The 27,752-nt window shown below is 42.6% G+C and overlaps 1 protein-coding gene and 1 non-coding gene across 2 annotated transcripts in view; both read left to right on the plus strand.

Annotated features, from left to right (window-relative positions):
• The window catches only part of med24 (mediator complex subunit 24), a 66,163-nt gene that overhangs the window by 31,453 nt on the left and 6,958 nt on the right, over window positions 1-27,752 (plus strand). The window contains exons 16-24 of the mRNA XM_068013500.1: window positions 726-808; window positions 1,621-1,796; window positions 3,108-3,207; window positions 4,643-4,818; window positions 8,823-9,087; window positions 12,245-12,426; window positions 13,481-13,574; window positions 23,656-23,755; window positions 26,098-26,178. Of these exons, the coding sequence (XP_067869601.1) occupies window positions 726-808; window positions 1,621-1,796; window positions 3,108-3,207; window positions 4,643-4,818; window positions 8,823-9,087; window positions 12,245-12,426; window positions 13,481-13,574; window positions 23,656-23,755; window positions 26,098-26,178 (1,257 nt within the window). The remainder of the gene's footprint in view (window positions 1-725; window positions 809-1,620; window positions 1,797-3,107; window positions 3,208-4,642; window positions 4,819-8,822; window positions 9,088-12,244; window positions 12,427-13,480; window positions 13,575-23,655; window positions 23,756-26,097; window positions 26,179-27,752) is intronic.
• LOC137348277 (small nucleolar RNA SNORD124) lies at window positions 132-231 on the plus strand. The gene has a single exon (XR_010969110.1). It is a non-coding gene; the product is annotated as a small nucleolar RNA SNORD124 (small nucleolar RNA).

The raw sequence follows: 27,752 nt of genomic DNA on the forward strand, positions 1-27,752 counted from the left end.
ACGCTGAGGGATCCTGAGAACAATTCCTGTCCACATTGGTGGAGATGAGCTAACAGCAGAGAGTGCATTTATATGGTCACTATTGCAGTGACCCAGTAAAGTAGCTATGTGGGTAGCTCGGTACACTTTCTGTATTAAGAGAAAGGAATGATGTGTTACAAAAGTACCAAGAAAAGGATTCTGCTTTGTAATGATTGAACTTTAGCTATCGCTGACCTTCCTTTAATGCTCAGAGTGATGTGGTTACACTCCCATGACTGATTGGTAAAGAGGCTGTATCCTGTCGGTTATTTGTTGATTTTCCCATGTTAATTGGATACAGATATGCAGATCTAGACAGGCAAAAATATGTGTTCATTGGAAGTGAGTCTTTTTATTTGGTGCGTACAGCTTGTCAGATGCCTTGGGTAAAATGCATCGCTAAATGGACTTGACCTATTTTAATATTAAATCTCAGAGTACAGATCTAACACCAGATGGCGCTTAAAACCTGGGTAATTATAAATCTTGTGGAATACACTAAATTATAAGTATGAAAATGGAAAGCAAGTATTACACAATGGTTTCAGCACTCTAGTGACACCAGTTTTGCGATAAAGTTAGCTCACTGACTTCTTAAAAAGTTCTTGTTAGGTTTTACATAACCCAGCATAAAATTTTTGCCACCCTAAGGCTACCTAAATAAAACCCATTGACTGATATGTTCTGCCTTTCCTTGTTTCCAGCAAAAGCAGCATCCGTCCGAGCACTGCTGTTTGACATTTCCTTCCTCATGCTGTGCCACGTTGCTCAGACTTATGGATCCGATGTAAGTGCAACCTGGGCTTGTAAATCTGTTAGAAATTAAATTTGCTGTGTATGGCAAGCATACTATATTTAGGCATCACCATCATGATAACATAGTCACTCTTGTAGCTGCAAATTGCTACCACTGAATGAAGATTCAGATACTTCTGATAACTATTCCCATACCTACATCATCACAAATGCACTTTGTTGGTCCAAACGTTCTCCCCTGTTTGTACTTATTTATGTATCAGATACTGCATGCAAATGGTAGCTCTCATTCTTATCTTGGATGCTTTGATGGGGCTTATTTGGAAGCACAAACTGGTCGGGCTGACTCATCTCCTTCATCAGTTACATGGATAGGTTGGAGAAACTGGGGCTGTTCTCCTTAGAGAAGAGAAGATTGAGAGGAGATTTGATAGAGATGTTCAAAATCATGAGGGAGTTATCAGAGAGAAACTGCATCCAATTACCTGACTCTCAGATGGAGAGAATACTGCCTTTGCTGTTTTGGCTCCTCACACTGGCTGTAAGTCTGGTGCTAAAGTGTTTAAATTCAGCAACAGTCTGAGAGGTTGTGGATCCAATCATAGTGTTATAAAATTATTTGATAGATTTTATCCGACACCATGATATAGTACCTTGATTTCTTGACAAGATCTATGAATAGCTGTTGTGAAATTATATCATCCAACCTTTTTTTGCTAGCTTATGGGCATCGTGAGGACATGTAACGTGCTATATAAATGTAAATTTGTTCTATGTTGCTGCAGTCATTTAATTCTAATTTTGCAGGAAGAACTGGTGACTTTGACTGTGTCTTGGTTCTAGGTAATTCTGTCAGAGCCCAGCACATTAGGGGAGGTAGTGTTCTTTGAGACATGGATGCTGACCTGCATGCCCGAGGAAGGGAAGATCTTAAACCCAGAACAGGGGTTCCGTGCCGACCCTACTAAAGTGGAGTCTCTGGTGGCTCATCTGAACTCCTCTACTGAAATGAAGCTTGTGTATGTTGCAGCATGCTTTTGGTTTTCAGTCATTCTGCGTGATGATTATTTTTGACATGTAGAACAGTGAGAGTCTCGTCCACCTGTGTATTGACTGACATGATTTGACTGATCTCAGTTGCCCTCTCAGAATGTTAAATATTTCATGCATTGTTTTGAGCAGCAACTGTGCAGGACTTAGCGCTGCAGTTTTCTCTGTTCTTACAGTATGTTAATTTCTAGACAAAATAGTTAACGTGGTCAGGTGCCATCAGGAGAAATCGGTACGAAAAACTTTTTTTTTTAAAAAGGGCGGGAGAAAGGCATTGAAACTGCCAGTAATAGCTAATATTTCTGCTATGAAATAATGGAAAATGCTAAGTACATAACAGGTCCTTTACCAACTGGTCAAAGAAAAGCCAGGTTAATGTTTTGGGTATAGATCTTCTGTCAGAATTCAGTTCTGATGAAGGGTCTACTTCAGAACTGATTGGATCTAAATCCTGAAAGAGTAACCTGCCTTTATTCCTTCTATTTGTTGCAGGAGGTGCTCTGTATTTCCTGCATAGTGAAGTGAGAGTCCCCTGCACTCGTGCAGAGGCTTGGAATAGTTTGTCTGATCTCAATTATCTCTCGGATAGTTCAGTAACTCGTGCCTATCTTGGAGCATGATGTGTGCAAGACTTAGCAGTACATGTTATCCTGCCTTTTTTCAGATGCTGTGTGTTCCTAGCTCTTTTGTTTTTCTTTTAAATTTCAATACTTGCTGAATTTTATTAACCCTTATGTGGATCAGGTTATGTGGTGAGCAGTTGCATTGTTCAAACAGTTGAATTTGTGATATGCCTGAGACATTTACAGTTTTTGCTAATTGTAGATTATACAGTCTGGTTTTGTGGTACGTATTGTGCCTGTTAAATGGTATACTGATGCAGATCTTCTGACCACCAGTTCCATATATAGAACTGAAAACTCTTGAAACAAATAACAACTAGAAATTTGATTAGTACCTAAAAGCGATAAGTCAAATTTACTGTTCCAAGAACCAGTACTTCAAATTCACATTATTCAATGTCAGTCAGTATCAGAAAGAACTACTTTAAATTTATAGATGTTTGAGTGATGAAGCTGTGTAATTATTAATTTTTTGTATGCTCTTTCTGTGATTTTAATTCTATCTTTAAGTGTTCAATTAGTGCGTTGTACCTTTATTTTTCTACCCATCTGTTTTTGCTGGGTTTTTTCCCCTAAACATCTGTTACCATATTGCCATTTGGAATAGTGTAGCATATCCAAGGTGTAACCACACTCCTTTTTCATTTTACTTTCAAGCCAGGTGAAATGGCATGAAGTATGTTCCTGTACACCGGCAGCTATCCTGGAGGTCCTCAATGCTTGGGAGCATGGACTGTTGACGTTTGAAGCTGTGCAGGTAATGCTGTAGTTTTGCTATGCTGTGATGTGAGGGATGTGTACTGATCAGATATAAGGTAGTTGTGCATTTCATCAGTACCGAACTAGGCTGCAGATCAATGTTACATATAAGTTGTGTGGCCACACACAAACCCAGAGGTTCCAGCACAGGATGAGCACAAGTCGGTCCCTTTCTGTTACCGCTCGGACGTAGCCGTGCAAAAAATTTAAAGATTCCACACACTTAAATGAATAGGCCACTCACAACAAAAAAATATTGGAGAGGTTGTTGCTCCAGATTACTGCCTCTGGACTGCGTCACGATCTGAAAGCGTGCTGAGCTCAAGATCTAATTGGTAAAGTCACCATTCAATTAAGCTACACAAACCAAATGATTCATTCCTTGCTTGTGCTAAGTTAGCTGATTTCAGTAGGGTGGCAGTGAAAGAAAAATTAGCCAGGGTTCCCACTCCTGATCGCTATTGAGTAATTCCTGCTGGAAGTGCATGTAATTAGGCTGTAGGCAAGGAAAATATTGGACTTTCTATCTTAGATTGTAGAATAGTCTGCTAAGATGGACAATAATGCGCTGAGCAAGGTATCAGAGGGCGGCTGGTGCCAGTGAAGCTATACCCCAGTAGGTGTCAACACTGAGAAGAGGAGAGAAAATTGCAGAATAAGTGACCTGGGAAAATGAGAGTAGATCACCTCCTTGCTTAGTGTACCAGATGCCTATTGCAATCTTTTTAAGAAACCATGAATGCAGAAATAAAGATGTTCTTTCTGAATTCCAGACGATCTTGTATTTTTCTGATGTTGAAGTCATAACCTCTGCTTCTGTTCCAAAGACTCTAAAATCACAGTTTTATTACTTTTACATCTAATCCGGTTGCCCTTTTTTTCCCCTCTTGTTTATTTTGAGCCTATGTTGTTGAACCCTTGTGCTTTATTCCATTTCAAATGCCATTCGGCTTTTGAAGAGTTGAGGTTTTTGTGTCCAAAATTGTTACACTATCCTTGTAGCTTAGCTTAGGAAGTAAAGTTGGGTTTATATACAAATTCACACAACTCCACTGTTGTGTAAACTAAAATAAAAAGCACAAACTTCAAACCTGGTGTTGTCTGTCGCCTGAAACCAGCGTGAATTGAAATTGAGGAAATGGACATGAAGGCCAATCAACAGAGTCTCAAAACAGATTTCGCGAAAGCTCCAACTTCCTCAATAAACTAGTATATGTAATGGCTGTCATTCCATGGGCAAAACACTGGCATAACAGGGCAGGGTCAATGGGGGTCATTTCATGATCCTATTATAATGGATCAGATGGTCGTGTCTATATTAAAGCAGGTAAAAGTAGTTTATCGCTCCTAATTCCTTCCAGTTAGTGCGTGTTCTCTAACTCGTAAATTTGTGAGAATCATTGCTTTATTGTTCTATTTTTAATCTGAGCCAGAAAATCACTGATAACATCAAGGGGAAGATTTGCAGCATGGCAATTTGTGCGGTGGCATGGTTAGTGGCGCATGTTAGGATGTTGGGCCTGGAAGAGCGTGAGAAACCGTTACAGATGATCTGCCAGCTTGTAACACCGCTGTATGCAGAGAACACCCTTCAATTCTACAATGAAAGGTAATTTCATTGCATTTCAGCATTGGAAGGTGAACCCAGAAAATCTGCTCTGTTTGAGTCTGAGGACTGCCTCCTTTTCTCTTTATTTCCCCTTTCTCAAGCCTTCCCAGGCTGAAAGGGTAGGTGAATGATTTGCTTCCAGGTCTCTATTATTGCTGCCCTGAAGAAGCCTGTAAGTAAATGTGTCCAAGCTAACCAGGGAAGGAGTGTACCCTTCATTTTCTTCATTTCTTGTCAGGTTAACTGCTAGAGTCTATTTTGTGCCCGTAATGGTTGAGATTGGGAGCTGATCTCGTCTTCCTGAATCTGGGCAGCACCCAGAGCTGTTCAGCTCCACACCATCCTTTTCTGTTCTACGCAAGTTATAATGTTGAATGGATTGGTGGCCATGTAGCTGACTGTGTCTCATTTTCCCTCATCATCTTCTCTTTCCCCCCTCTTCAATATAGGTCTTTAAACTGGCTCATAAGTGCCTGTTTATTTCACTTAAAAATTTGTTACAAATTGCAGTTCCCAGAATTTCTTTATATTTCTATGCACAAGCATAGAGAAATAATCTGTTGTTTTTTTCCAACCTAAGTATTACAAATATTGTCACAATGCATTTTCAATAGGCCCTCATCCTGGTTCAGTATAGATATGTCAATACATTATATTTTAGCATTAGCTCTCAATTTAGCAATAATCATCTTACCTCAACTTCATGTTTCTCCATAATACAAGCACAAATTGCAGCATCTGGTTGTATAAGTGTCCTCTTTTGTATTTTGTTTTAATCCCCAAGGAGCCGCATTTGTCTCAATCTTTGACATTAATTTTGTGACTGGCTGGTACAGCTACAGCTGTGGTTAAGTTGGATACCGTTGGATGCATTTTGGCAGTAGCAGCAGAAGATAGAAACAGAAAAATAGCAACAGGAGTAGGCCACTTGGCCCTTAGAGCCTGCACCACCATTCGATACGATCATGGCTGATCATCCAAACTCAGCACCCTGTTCCCGCTTTCTCCCTGTATCCCTTGATTCCTTTAGCCCTAAGAAATATATCTAACTTTTCTTGAATACATTTAATGATTTGGCCTCAACTGCTTTCTGTGGTAGAGAATTCCACAGGTTCACCACTCTCTGGGTGAAGAAATTCCTCCTCATCTCAGTCCTAAATGGCTTACCCCTTATCCTTAGACTGTGACCCCGGGTCCTGGACTCCCCCGCCATCGGGAACATCCTTCCTGCATCTAGTCTGTCCAGTCCTGTTAGAATTTTGTAGGTTTCTATGAGATCCCCTCTCATTCTTCTAAACTCCAGCAAATACAAGCCTAATCAACCCAATCTCTCTTCATATGTCAGTCTTGCCATCCCAGGAATCCGTCTGGTGAACCTTCGCTGCACTCCCTCCATAGCAAGAACATCCTTCCGCAGATAAGGAGACCAAAACTGCACACAATACTCCAGATGTGGTCTCACCAAGGCCTTGTATAATTGCAGCAAGACATAATGAAGATAATGAAGTTGTGCCTTGTTTTTAGACTGATTTATATTAGTATTTTTTTTTTCCCTCTAGTTTTCTCCCTTCCTCTGCTGGAGGCACTGTTTATGGTGTGTTGTTGTTCTATCAGTGTAAGCACCCCTCTAAAACCTTACCAAAGTGGTCATTCTTCATGTGAAAGTCTAGATAGGCTACTCAGTATCACAGCCAAGCCCATTCTTCACCCACGTGTGCTGTTCCGGCAGAAATCATTGGAAAATAAATTGAAAGTTCATTGATTAATTTTATTGCTTCCCTCGTCCACAGGTACTGTGACCAATTGTAATTACCATCTATCTGAGGTCAGCTCAGCACAGCCTGATGATCCTATCTTGACTCTATCTTTTCTCCGCTGGTCCAGTCTCTTCCCACCTACATCCGGGACTCTTTGACACCCTACGTCATTTTGACAATTTCCAGTTTCCTGGTCCCAACTGCCTCCTCTTCACTATGGACGTCCAATCGCTCTACACCTCCATCCCCCACCAGGATTAAGGTTTAAGGGCTCTCCGCTTCTTCCTTGAACAGAGGCCCAACCAGTCCCCATCCACCACCACCCTCCTCCGCCTGGCTGAACTTGTTCTCACATTGAACAACTTCTCCTTCAACTCCACTCACTTCCTTCAAGTAAAAGGTGTTGCAATGGGTACCCGCATGGGTCCTAGTTATGCCTGTCTTTTTGTGGGATATGTCAAAAATTCCTTGTTCCAGTCCTCCTCGGGCCCCCTCCCCCAACTTTTTTTCCGGTACATTGATGACTGTATCGGTGCCGTTTCCTGCTCCCGCCCCGAACTAGAAAACTTCATCAACTTTGCTTCCAATTTCCACCCTTCTCTCACCTTTACATGGTCCATCTCTGACACTTCCCTTCCCTTCCTCAACTTCTCTGTCTCCATCTCTGGGGATAGGTTGTCTACTAATATCCATTTTAAGCCCACCGACTCCCACAGCTACCTGGACTACACTTCTTCACACCCTACCTCCTGTAAGGACTCCATTCCATTCTCCCAGTTTCTCTGTCTCCGACGCATCTGCTCTGATGATGCTACCTTCCATGTCGGTGCTTCTGATATGATCTCCTTTTCCTCAACCGAGGATTCCACCCCACTGTTGTTGACGGGGCCCTCAACCGTGTCCAGCCCATTTCCCGCACCTCTGCCCTAACCCCTTCTCCCCCCTCCCAGAACCGTGATAGTTCCCCTTGTCTTCACTTTCCACCCGATCAGCCTCCATTTCCAAAGGATCATCCTCCGCCATTTCCGCCACCTCCAGCGTGATGCCACTACCAAACGCATCTTCTCCTCCCTTTCCCTGTCAGCATTCCGAAGGGATCGTTCCCTCCGCGACACCCTGGTCCACTCCTCCATTACCCTCACCACCTCGTCCCCTTCCCATGACACCTTCCCCTGCAATCGCAGGAGGTGTAATACCTGCCCATTTACCTCCTCTCTCCTCACTATCCCAGACCCCAAACACTCCTTTCAGGTGAAGCAGCGATTTACTTGTACTTCTTTCAATGTAGTATACTGTATTCGCTGCTCACAATGTGGTCTCCTCTACATTGGGGAGACCAAGCGCAGACTGGGTGACCGCTTTGCGGAAAACCTCCGCTCAGTCCGCAAGCAGGACCCTGAGCTTCCGGTTGCTTGCCATTTCAACACTCCCCCCTGCTCTCGTGCTCACATCTCTATCCTGGGCTTGCTGCAGTGTTCCAGTGAACATCAACGCAAGCTCGAGGAACAGCATCTCATTTACCGATTAGGCACACTACACCTGCCGGACTGAACATTGAGTTCAATAACTTCAGAGCATGAGGGGCCCCCCATTTTACTTTCATTTTTAGTTATTTTTTCTTTTCTTTTTTACATTTTTCACAATTTTTTTTTTGTTTTTCATTTCATCTTAGTTTGTTCAGTTTGCTTACCCACTGTTTTTTTCATGTTTGTACTTGCTGCTGTTCAATATTCAGTCCGTTAACACCTTTTCTGTACTAATGCTTTGTCTTTCAACGCACTATTAACATATTGTTTGCCTTTGCTGCGTGACCTTTTGGTCAGCTATGTGGCCTTGTCCAATCTACACCTTCTCCTTTGTTATCTCTTGTCCCACCCCCACCTCACTTGCTTATAACCTTTGACATTTCTAATATTTGCTAGTTCCAAAGAAGGGTCACTGACCCGAAACGTTAACTCTGCTTCTCTTTCCACAGATGCTGCCAGACCTGCTGAGTGGTTCCAGCATTTCTTGTTTTTATTTTATATGAGGTCTTCAGGGTCTGTTAGGCTTAGTACATAGTCAGTGCCTTGACTCACTATGTCATCAAGAGATAAAAACAAGAAATGCTGGAACCACTCAGCAGGTCTGGCAGCATCTGAGTGATTCCAGCATTTCTTGTTTTTATTTCAGATTTCCAGCATCCGCAGTATTTTGCTTTTATGTCATCAAGAGAGCCCATTATTAGTGCTCCTATCTTTTTTCCAGAGTGGTTATCATGAGCCTAATCTTGGAGCAGATGTGTGCTGATGTCCTGCAGCAGACTGCAACCTCCATCAAGTTTCCTTCAGCAAACCTGGATCCCATCCCATACCGGAACCTGCTGCCAGTGAAGAAACCAATTAAGGAGGTGCTCATCACTAACTTCAACGACATACTGAATAAAGGCTGGGTGGACAGCCGCTCCATCCACGTGTTTGAGGCGTTGCTACATATGGGAGGAGTGTACTGGTTCTGCAATAACCTGGTCAAGGTAGGTGTGCCAAGTTGGGATAGTTTTGTGACTGGAAATTATGCTAACATTTATAATTTATCTCACCTTTGTGTTCAAGGCATTGTTGTGAATCTAATTTGGGCAATAATGATAAGTCATTCTATTGAGATGAATCTGTTCTGAAGTAATGTAGGAATTTGCTCTAACCTGTGCCTGCTGTAATTATATGAAGTAAGAACATGAATTTGGTAGATATGATATTTTCCTGGCTGCTTTTTTAAAAAAAAAGAAAGCCAGTTGCATTCGATTGTGTAATGTACGACTTCCACAGTAGGCTTCTCTATCATTGGTATTCCAACAGGCTGCCTTTATTTCCAATTCCCATTGACACCATGAAATGAATCAGTTGGACTGAGGAATTGCTATTGGGTTGATCCTTGTTTGATAGTTCTACAGTTTGTGTTGTAACGTCTAGCCGTAGAACCGCCGATATTGTAAGCCTTTAGTCCTGCTACAATTTTAGCCAGACAAGTCTACCTAATATTCCTTTAGAATGAGTATAAATTTTTTAACTAAATACATTGGTAATTCACAAAGTTTTTTTAAAGAAAACTTAGAGGTTTACAGCACAGGAGGAGGACATTCTGGCCATTATGTCTATGCCAGCTGTTTGTTAGAGCAATCAAAAATTAATCTCACTGCACCACTCTCTTCCCATTGCCAAGTATCAGCATCTGCTTCAAATATTTATTCAATATTCCTTTAAAAGATGCAGTAGTTTCTGCCAGTGGCAAAGCATTCCATGCTTCACCAATTCTTTGTATAAAGAAATGTCTTCTGAGCTCTCCTTTCACAGTCTCAGTGACAGTTTTATATTGATAGCCCCTCATTACTGACTCCCCAACTAGAGCAATTACTATTTCCGCATTCAATTTTATCAAAACCCAAAATTTAAAACTTCTATTAAATCTCCTCTTGGCCATCTCCGCTCTTGTGAAATAGTTACAGTATCTCAAGTCATTCCGCGTAACTATTTTTTAAAATCCCTGGCATTATCCTGGTGAATCCTTTGTGTCTACTCTTTCTGGTATTAATGTCCTTTTTATAATGGGGTGTCCAAAACAGCACCTAATATTATAACTGTGACCTAACAAATATTTTGTTCAAATTTATTATTACTTTTGTACTCTTGCCCTTAGCATCGAGCTTGTTAACCAATGGTACTTACAATCCAATGGCCAGAGACACACACAAAAGCAATATACTGCAGAGGCTGGAAATCTGAAATAAAAATAGAAAATGCAGGAAATGCTCAGGTCTGGCAGCATCTGTGGGGATGCTGGATGACCTTTCTGCAGAGACAACTGATAGCATATTGCAACTTCACACATGGTGCTGTGCATTAGTGAGGCAGAACATAGGTTTGCAGTCTTACTCAGTTTATTCAGACTTCAACTGTGCTATCTTGGGGGGGGTGGGGGGGAATAGCAAGCAGAAGCTAAGAACGAAAGCATTGCCAACAAACTTTCTGCAAGTCCCTTAGTGGCAAATTAAAGTTGAACTAGTAGAAGCCAGGGCTAGTGCAAGGCAATAAGAGACTGAAGTGGCGCAGTACTTTTTGGAATTATGTTTGATGGCTTTTCAATTGTAATTTTAGTCCTAACTAAAGTGTAATTTTCAAGATTTGAGTTTTATAGCAGTGCTTTTCCAGTTATGGAGATTAGTTGGTTGAAATTGTGATGAGACATGGACAAGTGCAGCCTCCTGGAGATTGGTTAATTTCCTTAGGGCAGAGGTGCCTAAACCAGGGGTGCAGTGAGTCGTTCTTGAAGCGTGAGGATGGGTGGCTGGAAAGCTAAGAACAAGAGGCACCACTATAGCCTCGTATAGTTCTCGGAGATGTATACGAGCCAATCTAAGTGCAGGATGTTTGCACTGATTTATGGGTGGGCATTGGACACATCAGTGCAGTTTCTGGTGCATAGTAACTGCTTAATGTTAATACCAGCAGTAGCTCTGATAGGTCCCCGCACCGTGCTGTAAGCACTCCATAATGAATCTCCTCTAGCTAGTCGAGGCTGCATCAGTTAAAGTGGAAAACATTTCTGTGGCATCTCCTGATTGCTGCAGGAAAATAGAGCTCTTTGAAGCAGTTGGCAATTTGAGACACACAACTCCATCATAATTGAAGGCAGAGTGAGCATTTTGAATTTCTTTCAATTTTTTCCCAGCTTTTGAAACCAATCGTATTCAGCTCTTCCATCTTCTAGGGGTCTACAAAATAATGTTTCTCAGAAAAAGAAGGGAGCTGTGAATGGGGCATGAATCTGAAGAGGGGCTTGGCAAAACAAAGTTTGACATACTGCCTTAATCACATGCATTTATTTCCTTTATCAGTAAAGATTGGTGTGATTTTCTGTAACATCATATTGATTATAATGGAGCAGCTGATTCTGAAGAGATACCCTGAAATAGTTGGCAGTTTCTTGCTGGTTTTGTGCCTCTACACATCATTACTTGGTGGGTGTTGGTTGATATGTGACGTTCCCCAGTCAGCTGGATGGGTCAGTCTTGATGGACCTAATTCTCTTTTCTTGCCCGTTCTTTTCACATGTTCATTAGTTGTAACAGCCAGATTTAGCTGACCTACAATGTTTTCGCTGTAGACATATCAACTGCTGTCCCTTAACTATGATTTATTTTAAAGTTACCTTATTTACTCCAGTAGCACAACAGTGATTCGAATTTTGCATATTTTTTCATTCATGGGGTATGGGCATTGCTGACGAGACCAACATTTGTTGCCCATCCCTAATTGGTCCTTGATAAGGTGGTGGTGAGCCGCCGTCTTGAACTGCTGCAGTCCATGTGGTGTAGGTACACCCACAGTGCTGTTAGGGAGGGGGTTCCAGGATTTTGACCCAGCGACGACGGAAGTATGGAGATTACAGTTGATAATTCATACTGTACCACTCTATGACACTGCTTTGTAACACAACAACCTCTGCAGCAGTGCATGCATTAACTTGTAACTGGTTAATGGAATAAATTTCAGTCTATTCAGTTATGTCTAGTAGTCTCCAGCATTAACCGCAATCTGCGTCCCAAGCGTAACCTGCCTCTTCTCTTCCACTTTGAGACGATTACTCCTGCATCGCCAACAGGTTGCTTGATTTCTGCATTTTGTTCTCCTTAGGAGCTACTGAAGGAGACAAGGACGGAGCACTGTTACAAAGCTGTCGAGCTGCTCCACAGTGTGTTCTGCTTGGACATGCAGCAAATCACCTTAGGCCTGCTGGGCCATATCCTGCCCGGACTCCTGACTAACTCTTTGAAGTGGCAGATGCTCATGGACCCACCTGGACGAGCTCTTGCCAAGTAAATCCATTTTTTTTCTTAACCATTCACATTACTGGAATGAAATCATTTTATGCTGTAAAGGCAGTTTGTTCTGGTTGCTGACAAAACTCACGGGTCATAGTACAAAACCTTGAACACGTATTGCAGTATTCCCAGGATCTTACAGAAGGAAAAGTTCTATATGTCTATACGTTGTCTAGCTCAGCTTTATTATAATCGGGAAAATGTGTTCTAAGGAAAATGGTTGAATAGTAACCCCAAACGGCTCTTTCAGGGAATAACTGAATACCTCAGTACGAAGCAAAAATAAATTAACTTATTTTTCACTTTTATCCTCCTTAAAGGCTCTGGCTTTTTGCTAAAGTACGATTCTCTGGGTGCTGGTAACCCTTTAGTACCTCACTTGGTAGACATTTGTTATATGGGGTGATGAGGTGTTGTATATTGACAGTGCATTTAGTACACAGAACAATCACAGTCAAACCAGATTTTATCTTCATCTGGCATCCACACAGGCACATGTTTCAACAGGAATTTTCCAGATTGTTTTATTTAACTTTAATTTGCGAAGTGAATGGGTTGCTTCTGTATGGCATATTATGATAACACACAGAGTAAGCCCCTATTTAAGCAGTACATCTGCCTGTAGACCATGCAGCAACAAATTGCAAAATTGTTTCTGAATAAGGAACTGTGAATGGTAACAGCAGAATCATTACTAGCACACTGTGGAGCAAGTGGGGAGCCTGACCTGACTTCAGAGCATAGTGAGGCAAGAATCTCTGGAAGGTTTGCTTCCCCTTGGACAATTTGTAAACCTACCTAAACTTCGTTTAAATGTTTAGCAGACAGAGATTCTCTAAACATTTCCGTTTCTAACTTTTGAGAGGCAGGTCTGGTTATGTTTGTATCCAGGTATGAGCAAAACTCACTCCAGCAGGGCAGTAAAGGACCAAACCTTGCCCTCAAGTGAGCATATTGCCACACTATTTTTTTATGATGGTTTTATTTCATTTGTTGTTTGTTAGGAGAGGGATTCCAGTAATTTGCCTTTTTCCTGTTTTTAATGCAGGCTATCGGTCTGGTGTTCCCTGAGCGCTCATTCCTCACATAACAAGAGTCAGGCCACAGCCAAACAGAGGAAAAGACACCGAGAGGATATTGAGGTGAGAAAGGTGCCATTTCAACAGTGTTATTAATTTCCTATTGTATAGTTACCTGTCTGTTGATGTTGCTGGGATGGTACATTAGTAAGAATAGTGAGTTGATCTCAATAAGATTCCCTTTCCAACCCATTAAGTTTTTTTGTTGCGAGCTCTAATACTGCTCTCGCAGAACTAACAGAAAATGCTTGGTGTTCTAAGTGCATTTAGAGAGACCATTTTCAATTTTGTTAGAACATAGAGAAGAGTCCAATGCATATTTAAAAAAAGATATGTTTTGTTTCCTATGAAGTGGTAATTAAGGCGGGATATGTTGGTGCTGGCTGCTGAAGGTAGGACGTTCCACTTTCACTAATTAAGTGCAAACTGACTTGAATCAGCTATAAAGCTATAACACTTATTCTGCACTGAAGAGATTTAAAAACCCATCAAGTAGCAACAGAATTAATTGACGGATTGTTTGCAGCTTCAGTATTTCCTTTACACTTGTTAATCCGAGCTCCTGATGTTTGGAATCCATACTGATGTGTAAATTGTAGTGTAGGAAAATGGCGCACTGACACGGAACACAAAAGTCCGAGTGTATCAAGCCTGTGTCCTCAGTACATTGCTCTATGGCAGCAAGGCCTGGACAACGTATGTCAGCCAAGAGCGACGTCTCAATTCATTCCATCTTCGCTGCCTCCGGAGAATACTTGGCATCAGGTGGCAGGACCGTAATCTCCAACACAGAAGTCCTTGAGGCGGCCAACATCCCCAGCTTATACACACTACTGAGTCAGCGGGGCTTGACATGGCTTGGCCATGTGAGTCGCATGGAAGATGGCAGGATCCCCAAAGACACATTGTACAGCGAGCTCGCCACTGGTATCAGACCCACCGGCCGTCCATGTCTCCGCTTTAAAGACATCTGCAAACGCGACATGAAATCTTGTGACATTGATCACAAGTCGTGAGAGTCAGTTGCCAGCAATCGCCGGAGCTGGCGGGCAGCCATAAAGGCGGGGCTAAAGTGTGGCGAGTCGAAGAGACTTAGTAGTTGGCAGGAAAAAAGACAGAAGCACAAGGGGAGAGCCAACTGTGTAACAGCCCCGACAAACAATTTCTACTGCAGCACCTGTGGAAGAGTCTGTCACTCTAATATTGGCCTTTATAGCCATTCCAGGCGCTGCTCCACAAACCACTGACCACCTCCAGGTGCTTACACATTGTCTCTCGAGACAAGGAGGCCAAAGAGAAGACGGATGTACAAAGATTTAAATTATTCATGGTATAACTTTGATTTAAGTTTCCTTTTCTAGGCAATTCTGTCTATTAATACTAATGATGATCAAAGAAATGAAATATATGCTTAGAAGTTCTGCCTCTAGGCACCCTCCTCCTGTTTACTGGCCACCTCCCCAGCAGTGCTCTTCTTGCATGCCATAAGACACTGGCCTTTGTCGAGTTGTCACGTCAATGTGAAATTGGAGATTTGATGCCACGGGCCTGAGTAGAATGCCACAGGAATTGATCTCCTTAGTTTTATATATAAAACAAGTTTAGCTTTTAAAAATACTGGATTACACGAATGAGCTTATGGACGGTCAGACTCTTGAGTGTGCTTGTATGGGTCCCTCTTTACTCCTCCATGAATCTCTGAACATAAGGGCTTAACAGCGTCTGCATCCAGTGTTCAATAAGTGCAAATGATAGGGAGTATGACAGAGGCTTTGTTTTCTTCATTTGCATGTATTTACCATGCACCCCCCGCCCATCTACATATGTGAGCTGTTTCCAACTTGCCCTCTAATTTCTTTTTGGAGTGTGCGGGTGATTTATTTAGATGTGCGGCCCTTTAGAAAATTTTTGTGCACCATGTGCATGCAATAATGTAAAGGGGCCAACTTGTGTGTGGCCTGCTTGGGTACTTCTGGGTTGCTACATTGCCACACACCTTACAGCAAACATTTAGCTGTTTATCGTGATGGGACTGGTCAGTGTAAAATCATTGGGAAATGGCAATGCAGTGGATGGCGATTGTCTCCAAATTGCTTTCTACTTCCACAGACATCAAATCTGCTGAAAAACTAATGGCTGAGAGAGAAGACTGTGGAGAGGCAGAAAGTCTGTTCCACTCTCATATTTCAACCTCTGAACAATGTTCCAGCAATTACTTCAGCTTTTTTATTCTGGGCGAGTGGATAAAAAAAAGTTCATCCATGCCTCTGACCTGTTGCATTAATACGCCTTGATCCTTGACTTCAGATCCCTTGTTGCACCACTATAGCTTGACTTTTCCATTTCCTACACCAGCCATCCTATGGAACTCTTTGAGATTGTCAGTTTTAGTACTGAATTATTGGACAGTAATAGACTGGATTGCTGCCAGTACAGATGGGATTAAAATTGTTTAAACTCTACTTATGCAACAGAGCGAAGAAAGTTGAATAGGTATATATTTTCCCATTGGTCAGCACTGACATTAACTCAGGTATCAGGAATGATTGAGCAGTGTTGTAATTCATTATAACATCTCCTTGTAATATTTTTCACTATCAATGAAATTAAGTATAAATATTGTCATGACCAGGTGAGAAAGGGGTCTAGGGTTCCCTGTCAGCCTTCACCTGGTCTTCCTGTAACCGGGCTTAATTTTAAACACGCAGTTTTAGCTCCCCCTCGGTGAATCCTTGTTCACTGCTTTCCAATTATAAGACAAAGAAACCAGCACAAACAGGTTTTCTTAGCTTTAAAAGAAGAAAGGTTGAAATTTATTAAACTTAAACTCTAATTTGGTTAACGCCTATGGAAACACGACGCGCGCAAGCTAGCATGCATACACGATACATGCAGATGGAGACAGAAAAGAGCAGAAGAAAAATAAAGTGGATAAGTTTGAGGCAATCTCGGAAGAGGGTTTTTGTTATGGATCTTTGAGCTCACTGTGGAGTCCTTGATAGTAGGTAAATCTTGCTTTTTGTTGGGGCCCAGTATTCTTCTTAAACCTTGTTCGATGTAGGAGACTTTTCTCTCTTAGGGTTCACCTATCTTCATTGGATTTGGAGTTCCGTGAGAAAGAGATGGGAGCAGACAGGGGAGGCTGTGGTGAGCCAGCCAGGAGAGGTCTTTTCAGTCCAGGAGCAAACAGATACTTTGAGTTCAAAAAGTTTGTACAATTCAGAAAAACGCAGGCGGATTAGTCATGTGACTAACTGGTCTGACCACATCTTGGCTCTGAGGATTGTATCATCTTAGCAAGGCCTGGAATGCGCTTCCCTGCCGTCACTGTCTGGTGCTCAAAGTCCGTTGTGGGTTAAATGGATAAGGGGAGTAACTTATCTTGTCCCTATTGGTATGTAAACGTCTTCCAGACAAGTGTCTGGCAACCCTTGTAATAGGCCTTCTCTTCTTCCCAGCCACAATTTGAAATTTAATGTCCATGTGGTGACATTAATATGCCTCATTCTTGGCAGATGGGGGTCTAGCATGACGATATGCAGTTGAAATCCTGTACATCAGAAACAAAGACCTTTTAGATTTACAATTAAAATTCATTTTTCCTTTGTAAATCCTCTTTCTGGAAATCCACTGCTAGAACCCACCTTTTTTCAGGTGCATGTAACAGATCCCATGACACTATTCAAAGAACGGGAAGTTCTCCTCAGTTTCCAGGCCAATATTTATCCATCAATTAGCATCACTTCATAAAAAGGCAAAGATTCTAATCTCATTATCTCAGAGCTGTTTTTGGGGTCTAGTTGTATATAAATTAGCTGCGGTGTTTCCTACATGAGAACAGTAACTAAAATTCAAATGTATTTAATTAATTATGAAGCACTTTGGGATGCCCTGAGCTCGTGAAGCTCGCTATATAAATCTAAGTTCTTTCTTTCCAGGAACATAGGAGCAAGCATAGGCCATTCAGTCCCTTGAACCTGCTCCGCCATTCAATTAGATTATGGTTGCTTTGCACCTCCACTCTATTTTCCTGCTTTTGCTCCATATCCCTTGATACCTTTTCCAAACAAAAATTTATCTATCTCAGTTTTGAAAGCTCTGTTTGTCCTAGCATCCACTTCTTGATTCCTTGAAAATGGATGGATGGGGTATTTGGGAACAAATTGGAAGGCAAGTTCACCCTGTTTTAAGGGTTTGTGGATTACAGAGCCCTGATATTGGTTTACATAGTGCCTGACATTGCTCAGCAGTCTGCTTTCCAGACTTCATTTAGCATACGTTACAGTTTCCCATGAGAAATAAGTTTGATTACATTGAAAGTGTTTTAGGGGAAGAAAAAAATCAATTATTGAATAATATTGGTATATCCACTTCCTTCTTACTTCCAACAATTGACCACAATTATTTTCTGTAAATTCAAAAGCGAAACCAATTTTAAAAAAGAAGCAAAGTTCCCTTAAAAAAACTAGACTAGCAAAATGAATAGAGGAAATCAATATGAAAATTGGATGCTTGCAAAATAGTGTGACGGTTTAAGAGAAATTAAAGTTCAAACCAAAATAAGAAATGAAAGACTAAGTGGAAAAGATGGTTCAGTGGTGAACGATTGAACCACAGACATTCAAATCCTCACTGGTGTACATTGAGCTGGTTGGCCTTAGCTACATTGGTAATGTGGATGTTACTGTTGTCCTCACTATACTCTAGTAAAGTTCCTACCACAGATGACTATCTAGTAATCCCTGATAGTGTACTTATTGGACACAGGCTAAGAGCAGGTTTCATTTGAGTTAAGAAGGAGTTCACAATTTAATTGACTTTCATCGTCCAGTCACAGAAATGTCCACAGACTGCGACTGCCAGTGAACCTGTAGCTGTGCATGAGTCAGTGAGCAGCAAGGGAAAACAATTGACTGGCAAATGATGGTAAGAAAGGCATCTGTGTCCAGGCTTTGGTTTTACCTGTTAACAAAGAAAATTTTAACAATAGATCTTGAGCTGGATCTAGAATCAGAGAATCTCATAGCGCAGGAGTAGGCCATTCAGACTGTCATGTGGAAGAGACACGAAGGGTTGAATGGCCTATTCCTTTTCCTAGGTCCAGTGCCTCTTTAAGGGTGGAATCTTATGCCGTTAAAGATTAATCGCAGTTCGGAACCATTTCCAGGTCCAAACCCTGCACCTGTCGGCAATGCGCCCACCAGCGGCCTCCTGATTGGTTCACAATTGGGCACGAAATTATTTAGAATGGCTACCCGCCACTGCCTTTGATAACCCAGCTCCAGTGAGATCGCCCGGAGGCAGGGACATGTAGGACCATTGACCTGATGCCCTTATATGTAAATTCCTCCCAGACCCCACCTACAAGCTCACCTCCACGGGTCAGGGCAGATTCCACCCTGAAAGAGCTATCCAGTTACCTCCACCCTTTCAGGAAATGCATTCCAGATCATCATAAAAGAGATGTTTAAAAAATAAATCTCCTTATCTTCCCTCTTTTGCCAATTTTTTTAAATGGGTGTCTTTGTTTTTTTAAAATGTTTTTTAATTCATATTCATGGGATGTGGGTGTCACTGCCCAGGCCAGCATTTATTGCCCATCCCTAATTTCCCTTGAGAAGGTGGTGGTGAGCTGCCTTCTTGAATCGCTGCAGTCCATGTGGGGTAGGTACACCCACAGTGCTGTTAGGAAGGGAGTTCCAGGATTTTGACCCAACGACAGTGATGGAACGGTGGTATAGTTCCAGATCAGGATGGTGTGTGACTTGGAAGGGGAACTTGCAGGTGGTGATGTTCTCATGCATCTGCTTTTCTTGTCCTTCGAGGTGGTAGAGGTCGCGGGTTTGGAAGGTGCTGTCTATGGAGCCTTGATGCTTTGCTGCAGTGCATCTTTTGTTTTATTCATTCAGGGGATGTGGGCGTCACTGGCTATGCCAGCATTTATTGCCCATCCCTAATTGCCCTTGAGAAGGTAGTGGTGAGCTGCCTTCTTGAACCGCTGCAGTCTATGTGAGGTAGGTACACCCACAGTGCTGTTAGGAAGGGAGTTCCAGGATTTTGACCCAGCGACAGTGAAGGAATGGCGATATAGTTCCAAGTCAGGATGGTGTGTGACTTGGAGGGGAACTTGCAGGTGGTGATGTTCTCATGCATCTGCTGCTCTTGTCCTTCTAGGTGGTAGAGGTCACGGGTTTGGAAGGTGATGTCTAAGGAGCATTGCTGCAGTGCATCTTGTAGATGGTACACACTGCTGCCACTGTGCGTCGGTGGTGGAGGGAGTGAATGTTTGTGGATGGTGTGTCAATCAAGCGGGCTGCTTTGTCCTGGATGGTGTTGAGCTTCTTGAGTTGTTGGAGCTGCACCCATCCAGGCAAGTGGAGAGTATTCCATCAGACTCCTGACCTGTGCCTTGTAGATGGTGGACAGGCTTTGGGGAGTCAGGAGGTGAGTTACTCATTGCAGGGTTCCTAGCCTCTGACCTGCTCTTGTAGCCATGGTATTTATATTGGCTACTCCAGTTCAGTTTCTGGTCAATGGTAGCCCCTAGGATGTTGGTAGTGGGGGATTCAGCAATGGTAATGCCATTGAATGTCAAGGAGAGATGGCTGGATTCTCTCTTGTTGGAGATGGTCATTGCCTGGCACTTGTGTGGCGCAAATGTTACTTGCCACTTATCAGCCCAAGCCTGGATATTGTCCAGGTCTTGCTGCATTTCTACACGGACTGCTTCAGTATTTGAGGGGTCGCGAATGGTGCTGAACATTGTGCAATCATCGGTGAACATCCCCTCTTCTGACCTTATGATTGAAGGAAGGTCATTGATGAAGCAGCTGAAGATGGTTGGGCCTAGGACAGTACCCTGAGGAACTCTTGCAGTGATGTCCTGGAGCTCAGATGATTGACCTCCAACAACCAAGCCATCTTCCTTTGCGCTAGGTATGACTCTAACCAGCAGAGAATTTTCCCCCTGATTCCCATTGACTCCAGTTTTGCTAGTGCTGCTTGATGCCATACTCGGTCAAATGCTGCCTTGGTGTCAAGGGCAGTCACTGTTACTTCTTGAGTTCAGCTCTTTTGTCCATGTTTGAACCAAGGCTGTAATGAGGTCAGATGCTGAGTGGCCCTGTCGGAACCCAAACTGGGTATCACTGAACAGGTTATTGCTAAGCAAGTGCTGCTTGATGGCACTGTTGATGCCACCTTCCTTCCACTTTGCTGATGATTGAGAGTAGGCTAATGGGGCAGTAATTGGCCGGGTTGGACTTGTCCTGCTTTTTGTGGACAGGACAGACCTGGGCAATTTTCCACATTGCCGGGTCGATGCCAGTGTTGTAGCTATACTGGAACAGCTTGGTACGGCAAGTTCTGGAGCACAGGTCTTCAGTACTATTGCCGGAATATTGTCAGGACCCATAGCCTTTACAGTATCCAGTGCCTTCAGTCGTTTCTTGATATTACACGGAGTGAATCGAATTGGCTGAAGAATGGCATTTGTGATGCTGGGGACTTCAGGAGGGGGCTGAGATGGATCATCAACTAGGCACTTCTGGCTGAAGATTGTTGCAAATGCTTCTGCCTTATCTTTCGCACTGATGTGCTGGGCTCCCCCATCATTGAGGATGGGGATATTTGTGGAGCCACCTCCTCCAGTTAGTTGTTTAATTGTCCACCACCATTCACGGCTGGATGTGGCAGGACTGCAGAGCTTAGATCTGATCCGTTGGTTATGGGATCGCTTAGCTCTGTCTATTGCATGCTGCTTATGCAGTTTGGCACGCAAGTAGTCCTGGGTTGTAGCTTCACCAGGTTGACAGCTCATTTTGAGGTATGCCTGGTGCTGCTCCTGGCATGCCCTCCTGCACTCTTCATTGAACCAGTGTTGGTCTCCTGGCTTGATGGTAATGGTAGAGTGCTGGGCCATGAGGTTACAGATTGTGGTTGAGTACAATTCTGCTGCTGCCCCACAGCGCCTTATGGATGCCCAGTTTTGCATTGCTAGATCTGTTCGAAATCTATCCCATTTAGCACGGTGGTAGTGCCACATAACACGATGGAGGGTATCCTCAATGCGAAGGCGGGACTTCGTCTCCACAAGGACTGTGCGGTGGTCACTCCTACCAATATTGTCATGGACAGATGCATCTGAGGCAGGCAGATTGGTGAGGATGAAGTCAAATATGTTTTTCCCTCTTGCTGATTCCCTCACCACCTCCGCCTACACAGTCTAGCAGCTGTGTCCTTTAGGACTCAGCCAACTCAATCAGTAGTGGTGCTGCTGAGCCATTCTTTGTGATGGACATTGAAGTCCCCCACCCAGAGTACATTCTATGCCCTTGCCACCCTCAGTGCTTCCTCCAAGTGCTGTTCAACAGGGAGGAGTACTGACTTGTCAGCTGAGGGAGGGCGGTAATTGGTAATCAGTAGGAGGTTTCCTTTTCCATGTTTGACCTGATGCCATGAGACTTCGTGGGGTCCAGATTCGATGTTGAGGACTCCCAGGGCAACTCCCTCCTGATTGTATACCACTGTGCCGCCACCTTTGCTGGGTCTGTCCTGCCGGTGGAACAGGACATACCCGGGGATGGTGATGGCAGTGTCTGGGACATTGTCTGTAAGCTATGATTCCGTGAGTATGACAGCGTCAGGCTGTTGCTTGACTAGTCTGTGGGACAGCTCTCCCAACTTTGGCACAAGCCCCCAGATGTTAGTAAGGAGGACATTGCAGGGTTGACAGGGCTTGGTTTGCCGTTGTCGTTTCCGGTGCCTAGGTCGATGTCGGGTGGTCTGTCTGGTTTCATTTTTATTGACTTTGTAGCGGTTAGATACAACTGAGTGGCTTACTAGGCCATTTCAGAGGGCATGTAAGAGTCAACCACATTGATGTGGGTCTGGAATCACATGTAGGCCAGACCAGGTAAGGACAGCAGATTTCCTTCCCTAAAGGACGTTAGTGAACCAGATGGGTTTTTACAACAATCGACAATGGTTTCATGGCCATCATTAGACTAGCTTTTTAATTCCAGATTTATTAATTAAATTCCAATTCTACCTTCTGCTGTGATGGAAGTTGAACCCATGTCCCCAGAGCAATACTCAGGGTCTCTGGGTTATTAGTCCAGTGACAATAACCACTACGCTACCGCCTCCCCTACCAACCCTGCTGCCAGTTTAAACAGTTTCTCCTTACTGACTGTATACAAACCCTTTCTAATTTTAAATCTTTCCTTAACCTCCTCTTTAAGGCGGGGCTGAGAGGAAATTTAGATATGAGGACATCAGGCTAGCGGTCCGCTCATTCCCACCTCCAGGCAATCTTACCAGAGGCGGATCATCAAAGCCAGCAGCTACCCGTCTGCCAGCTTCTCCATTCAACCATATAACTGAAGCCCCACATGCTTGGGATCATTCTTGTAAATCTGCTCTGCATCCTATCCAACTTCATTATTTTTAAAAAATTCTATTTAACAGTGATTGAATAACAGGAGGAATTAATTGTAGTTGAAGTGTAAGATTTCTGTACTCGATCAACAAGTCCAGGTTTAGAATAAGCCTCATCCACAGTGCTTCAACAATGTTCCATCAGCTCGTCATTTGAAGACCACCCTGCCACTGCATCATGTGACTAATGTACGCAACCCCAAAGATGTGCTTTACTAATGCCAGCCCCAGACTATATTGGTGTAAAGTTTCCATTTTCTATGCCCGCCACCCTCTGAGTAAGGTTACCCCTTCCACTGGAGTTTGATTGAGAAAGAAACAAGCAGACAAAGCATTTCACTGCACTCAAATATAAGTCAGAGGGAAAGCATGGTTTTCGTAAAGGCAAGTGCCACTCGATCTCCCGATTATGTTTAATCTTATAAATGAAGAATGGCCACGTAAGTCAGGTCTAGTACTAGAGGGTAGCTGACACCCATCGAACCAGTATGGATCAGTGCTTTTAAGAGTCTGGGAAAAAAACTGGAGAGGCAATCAAAAAAGACGTGTAATTTGCTCTTTCATAGTCATTTTTTTGCACTGGGCTACTGCACTTCGCTTTTTGATTATTGTTCAAAATGTGGTTGGAAGTGCTGTTTTAAATTTTACTAACGTACCATACAAATCTGGTGGCACAATTAAATATGATGGGCTCCTGTTTCAATAGGATTATATCAACCTGTTCCCTCTGGATGACAGCCAGCCATCAAAACTGTTACGACTGTTGAGCTCAAATGAAGAGGATCCAAATATCCTGTCCAGTCCTGGTGGGTACTCTTGACTCAAATCACCACACAGCCAAAAGAGCAGTGGGCTTTATTAAACATTAGCCTGGCGTGCTGTATGTTGTATTGCTGCTTAACAATATAAAAAAGTTATCATGAATAGAACTCAAAGGACAGCATATAGTATGAGTAATACCATGAGAAATAAGAGCATAACCACGAGAAGAAACTCCGCATGATACATGCCTGCTGATACTATCCCACAAGTTGAGGATGGAACTGTAATTTTCCAGACATGCTGTTTTCTTTCACAAAACTCTAACAAAAGTGAAAGTGCACCTGTATTTGTAATAACATGCTTAGTGTGTGTGTGTCTGTCTCTATATTGATTGTAGTTGACAGCTATAATAATAAACTGTTCACCTCAGAGTGCAGAGGGTAATAGAGAACACGTCTTCCAGCAGTTTATTTTTGAGCATACAGACAGTGTTTATGCTATCGGACTCAGAAGTATTTGTTTTTTAAAAAATAGAGTGATGATCAGATCCTGTTTTATTTTTATTCAGCCATGGAGTCCATCACCATATTCAAGAGTCTCCAAAGCAAGCTGTTGTATAATCCACCCGCCTACAGTTTCTGTTTACCCAATGCAGAGTCCACACTCTGGGCTGAATTTTTATTTACCTGACCTGCTGGGGTGGGGTTGGGGGTGGAATCTGGAAGGGACAGGAAACCCAGAAGTCGGGATTCCCCCACAGCTTGCACTTGACGTCGTTCACCCACCCCAAAGCCAAGCCTGATTGACGGGGCTAGGCTTGCATTGGACAGGGAGTTGGTCGGTGAAAGCTGCAGGGCCAGCTAAGTCCCGTGCGAGAGCTGGTGGTTGATTGAATGGGCTGCTAATTCCTCGCCGGAAAGCTGGCCAACCAAAGTTAAAGCCGAAAAATTAATCGTCAGGCTTGCAGCCATATTATCGTATTTAAAGTTCCAACCTGCCACCTTGGAGTGGGTTGATTGGTCACCCACCCATTTTCCGGCCTCAGTTAAAGCCAGAAATAGGCAGGCTTGGGTGGGGAACAGATTTTTCAGACTTTAATTCCCCACCCTCACCCCCCTCACCCCCCACACCCATAACCAGACCCAAACCTGCTGCCCTTTTAGGTTAAAATTCAGTGCTCTCTCTAAGTAGAGACATACCCCATTTACCTGAGTCCAGAGAGCTAACATGGAAATTGGCAGAACTAAAGCTTAGGGATCCTCAAATGTCCACAGGGGCACTTCTTAATTGACTAAAACCTTAATTGACTACAGTCTGCCAGGACTAAGCAACAACAAATATCCCATCTCTTGTCCAGCAAGAAACCACACTCCCATGAGGGCATTGGCTTGCAGGAGTATATGGAATATTGAATGGGAAGAACCCCAGCTCTTATTGTCCAATCTACCCCTCCATTCCCATTAATGAATTAGGCTAGCTGTTCAGTCTTACCCATTCCTTAAAGTGCTGCCTGCTATCAATTACCATGTCTGGCCCAGAGAGTTGACTTGGTTACAAACTTCCATCACCAAATATGTCCTTTTGAAGCCAGCTCGACCCCAAAGAAACACTTGTTTCCATCCCACTCTCCCCAGTCAGTGACCAATCACAAAAGCTGAAATACTGCATAGAAAGTGATAAAGATGCAGATCATCAACATGTGAAAGAGAAAGATGTTTCTATTGGGACCTTTGTCAGAACAGCCCACATCTGTTGAAGCATCCCACCGAAGCTGTACCAGCACCTTCAGCATGCACAGTTTTTCATTTTATCTCTACATAGACAGCATTCTTGGCTCCTAAGTAAAAGTGCAGTTGTTTTGGCAAATTGTGTTTGGTGTGGTATTAATTACATTTCTTGGAAATATTTTCAGTGGGTGTCAGTGTATGGAACTCAGTTCTGTTGCCTGTAGATGACGCTTACTGAAGTCAGTTTGCTATTGCCTGGTAACAGATAATGATGAAAACATTTAACTTTCTCCAAATATGCCAGCTGTATTCAATCCAGATACTTTAGAATGACGCAAAATTGTTTTTCACCATTTTAAAAGCCAATGAAAATTGCCAAATTCATTTTTGCACAGAATTCCTAACGGAGACTAATGTGGATATGAGTAGAGATTGCATTCCCCCATGGGTGTAGTTATGGTGGACTTTTGCAACATAGTATGTTAAAACATTATGTACTGTTATGGCAATTCAGTTTTCTTTCTAATCTTTTTATATTTTTCTTTAACTGGAAATGAAGTCATTTACAATTTGTCATGTTTTTCCACTTCTGCTGTTCTGTCATTTTAGATAAATGTTTGTTCACTTTACTTTAATTATTTAAATGTATAATCTTTTAGGTGATCGTACAATGAGTAGCTCACTGTCTGCCTCTCAGCTTCACAACATAAACATGAGAGACCCCTTGAACAGAGTATTGGGTAAGTGATGGGTGCCCACTAAAATCTGTTCAGGACCATGTTGTTACACAGGCAATAGGCCACATAACAGCTTTATATTCGATATTTCCTTGAAAGTTGAATTGAGTGGCCAGTTTTTTCAATGCACAATACTTTTAAATTCCTTTTGTGTGGCATTTAACACAGAACAAGGCCTGCACATGTGCGCAGTTTAAGGGAAACCATTGTTTATTTTTCATTGTCCAAAAGATGTAAAAGATGCTCTATAAAAACACAGTTTTTTGTTCTTTCTTTGGAAACTGCTTTTTGTACTCTTAGCTTTATGGTATTTTACCCATTTTGCATCGAGATTTTCTGCTGATTTGTAGCTACTCAAAGTTTGATTGCTGAGGAAATTCATATCTCGATAGGTTGCTAAATTGCATATTCATAAGGGGGTTTCTTGAAGATTAATATTCTATGTTCCTTAATACTCAAGTAGTCTCCCTCATATGATTTATGAAACCTACATAAGGGCAAGCTTTACTTACAAAAAAGGAAGTTGAGCAATCTTTGAGAGGGTAGGAAGGTTTGCATCATATTTATTCAGTGAGAACTTCCAGATGGTGGAAGTAACCAGGAAGAAGCTTCTTCCTGTTGCCATCGCATTGGCTGTACGTGTAACAGTAGTGGAGTTTCCATAAAAGTGAGACTACCACAAGCTGGTTTGTTGCTTATTGCTAAACTCCTAATGCTATTATACTGTGTGACGGAGGTTTAAATCAAAACTCAGATTGTCGGTATCCATTGCTGAAGGCTGCAAATTTGTTTAGAAAAATAATAATTTAATTTGAGTTATTTTGTGCTTGTTGAAGAAAGAAAGAGCTTACACCTTTCGCACCCTCAAGAAATCCCGAAGCATTGTGCAGCAATGAATTACTTTTGCAATGTTACTGTTATCCAGGCAAACATTGTAACCAATTATATACAGCAAGATCCCACACACCACAATAAGATAAATGAGTAGCTAGGCTGTATTTGGTGATATTGGTTGACGAGGGAGTTTTGGTCAGAACACTTGGAAAAACTCCCAGTGCTTTTTTCAAATACTTTCATGGGATCTTTAACATTTACCAATGCAGAAAAGCAGCATCTCAGATTAGTATTTGGGGCTTAGTTAAGCCCTGTGGTCCCTTAATAATTAAGGAGGAGAGAAATCAGGCAGGTGCTCCTAGTACTAAATACTCCATTTGGTGGATGTTGGTTGAAAACAGAGCTGAGCTATGATGCACCACATGGTTAAATAGCCTACTGGCACTCAATGTTCAACTTACACATGAAGAATCGTCAACTGAGTCAGATAGAGTACTAGAGGGCAGTTGACAACCTTAGAATGTACCCCAGTATGGGCCAGTGCCTTTACGTGTTCAGGGAGAATACTGGAGAGAAATAAACCAAAACACAAGTTTTTACACAATATTCAAGTAATTTTAATTCTGATAAACAAATTAAACATATTGATTGTATTTATTTCTCATTTTTGAAAGGGGGGGCTGGATCCTGTTAGACTTCTTTTTGTAATCCTTGCCGTAATAAGGGTACAAAACTCAAGGGTT

The sequence above is a fragment of the Heterodontus francisci genome, chromosome 33 (assembly GCF_036365525.1).
Source record: "Heterodontus francisci isolate sHetFra1 chromosome 33, sHetFra1.hap1, whole genome shotgun sequence".
Classification (NCBI taxonomy): domain Eukaryota; kingdom Metazoa; phylum Chordata; class Chondrichthyes; order Heterodontiformes; family Heterodontidae; genus Heterodontus; species Heterodontus francisci.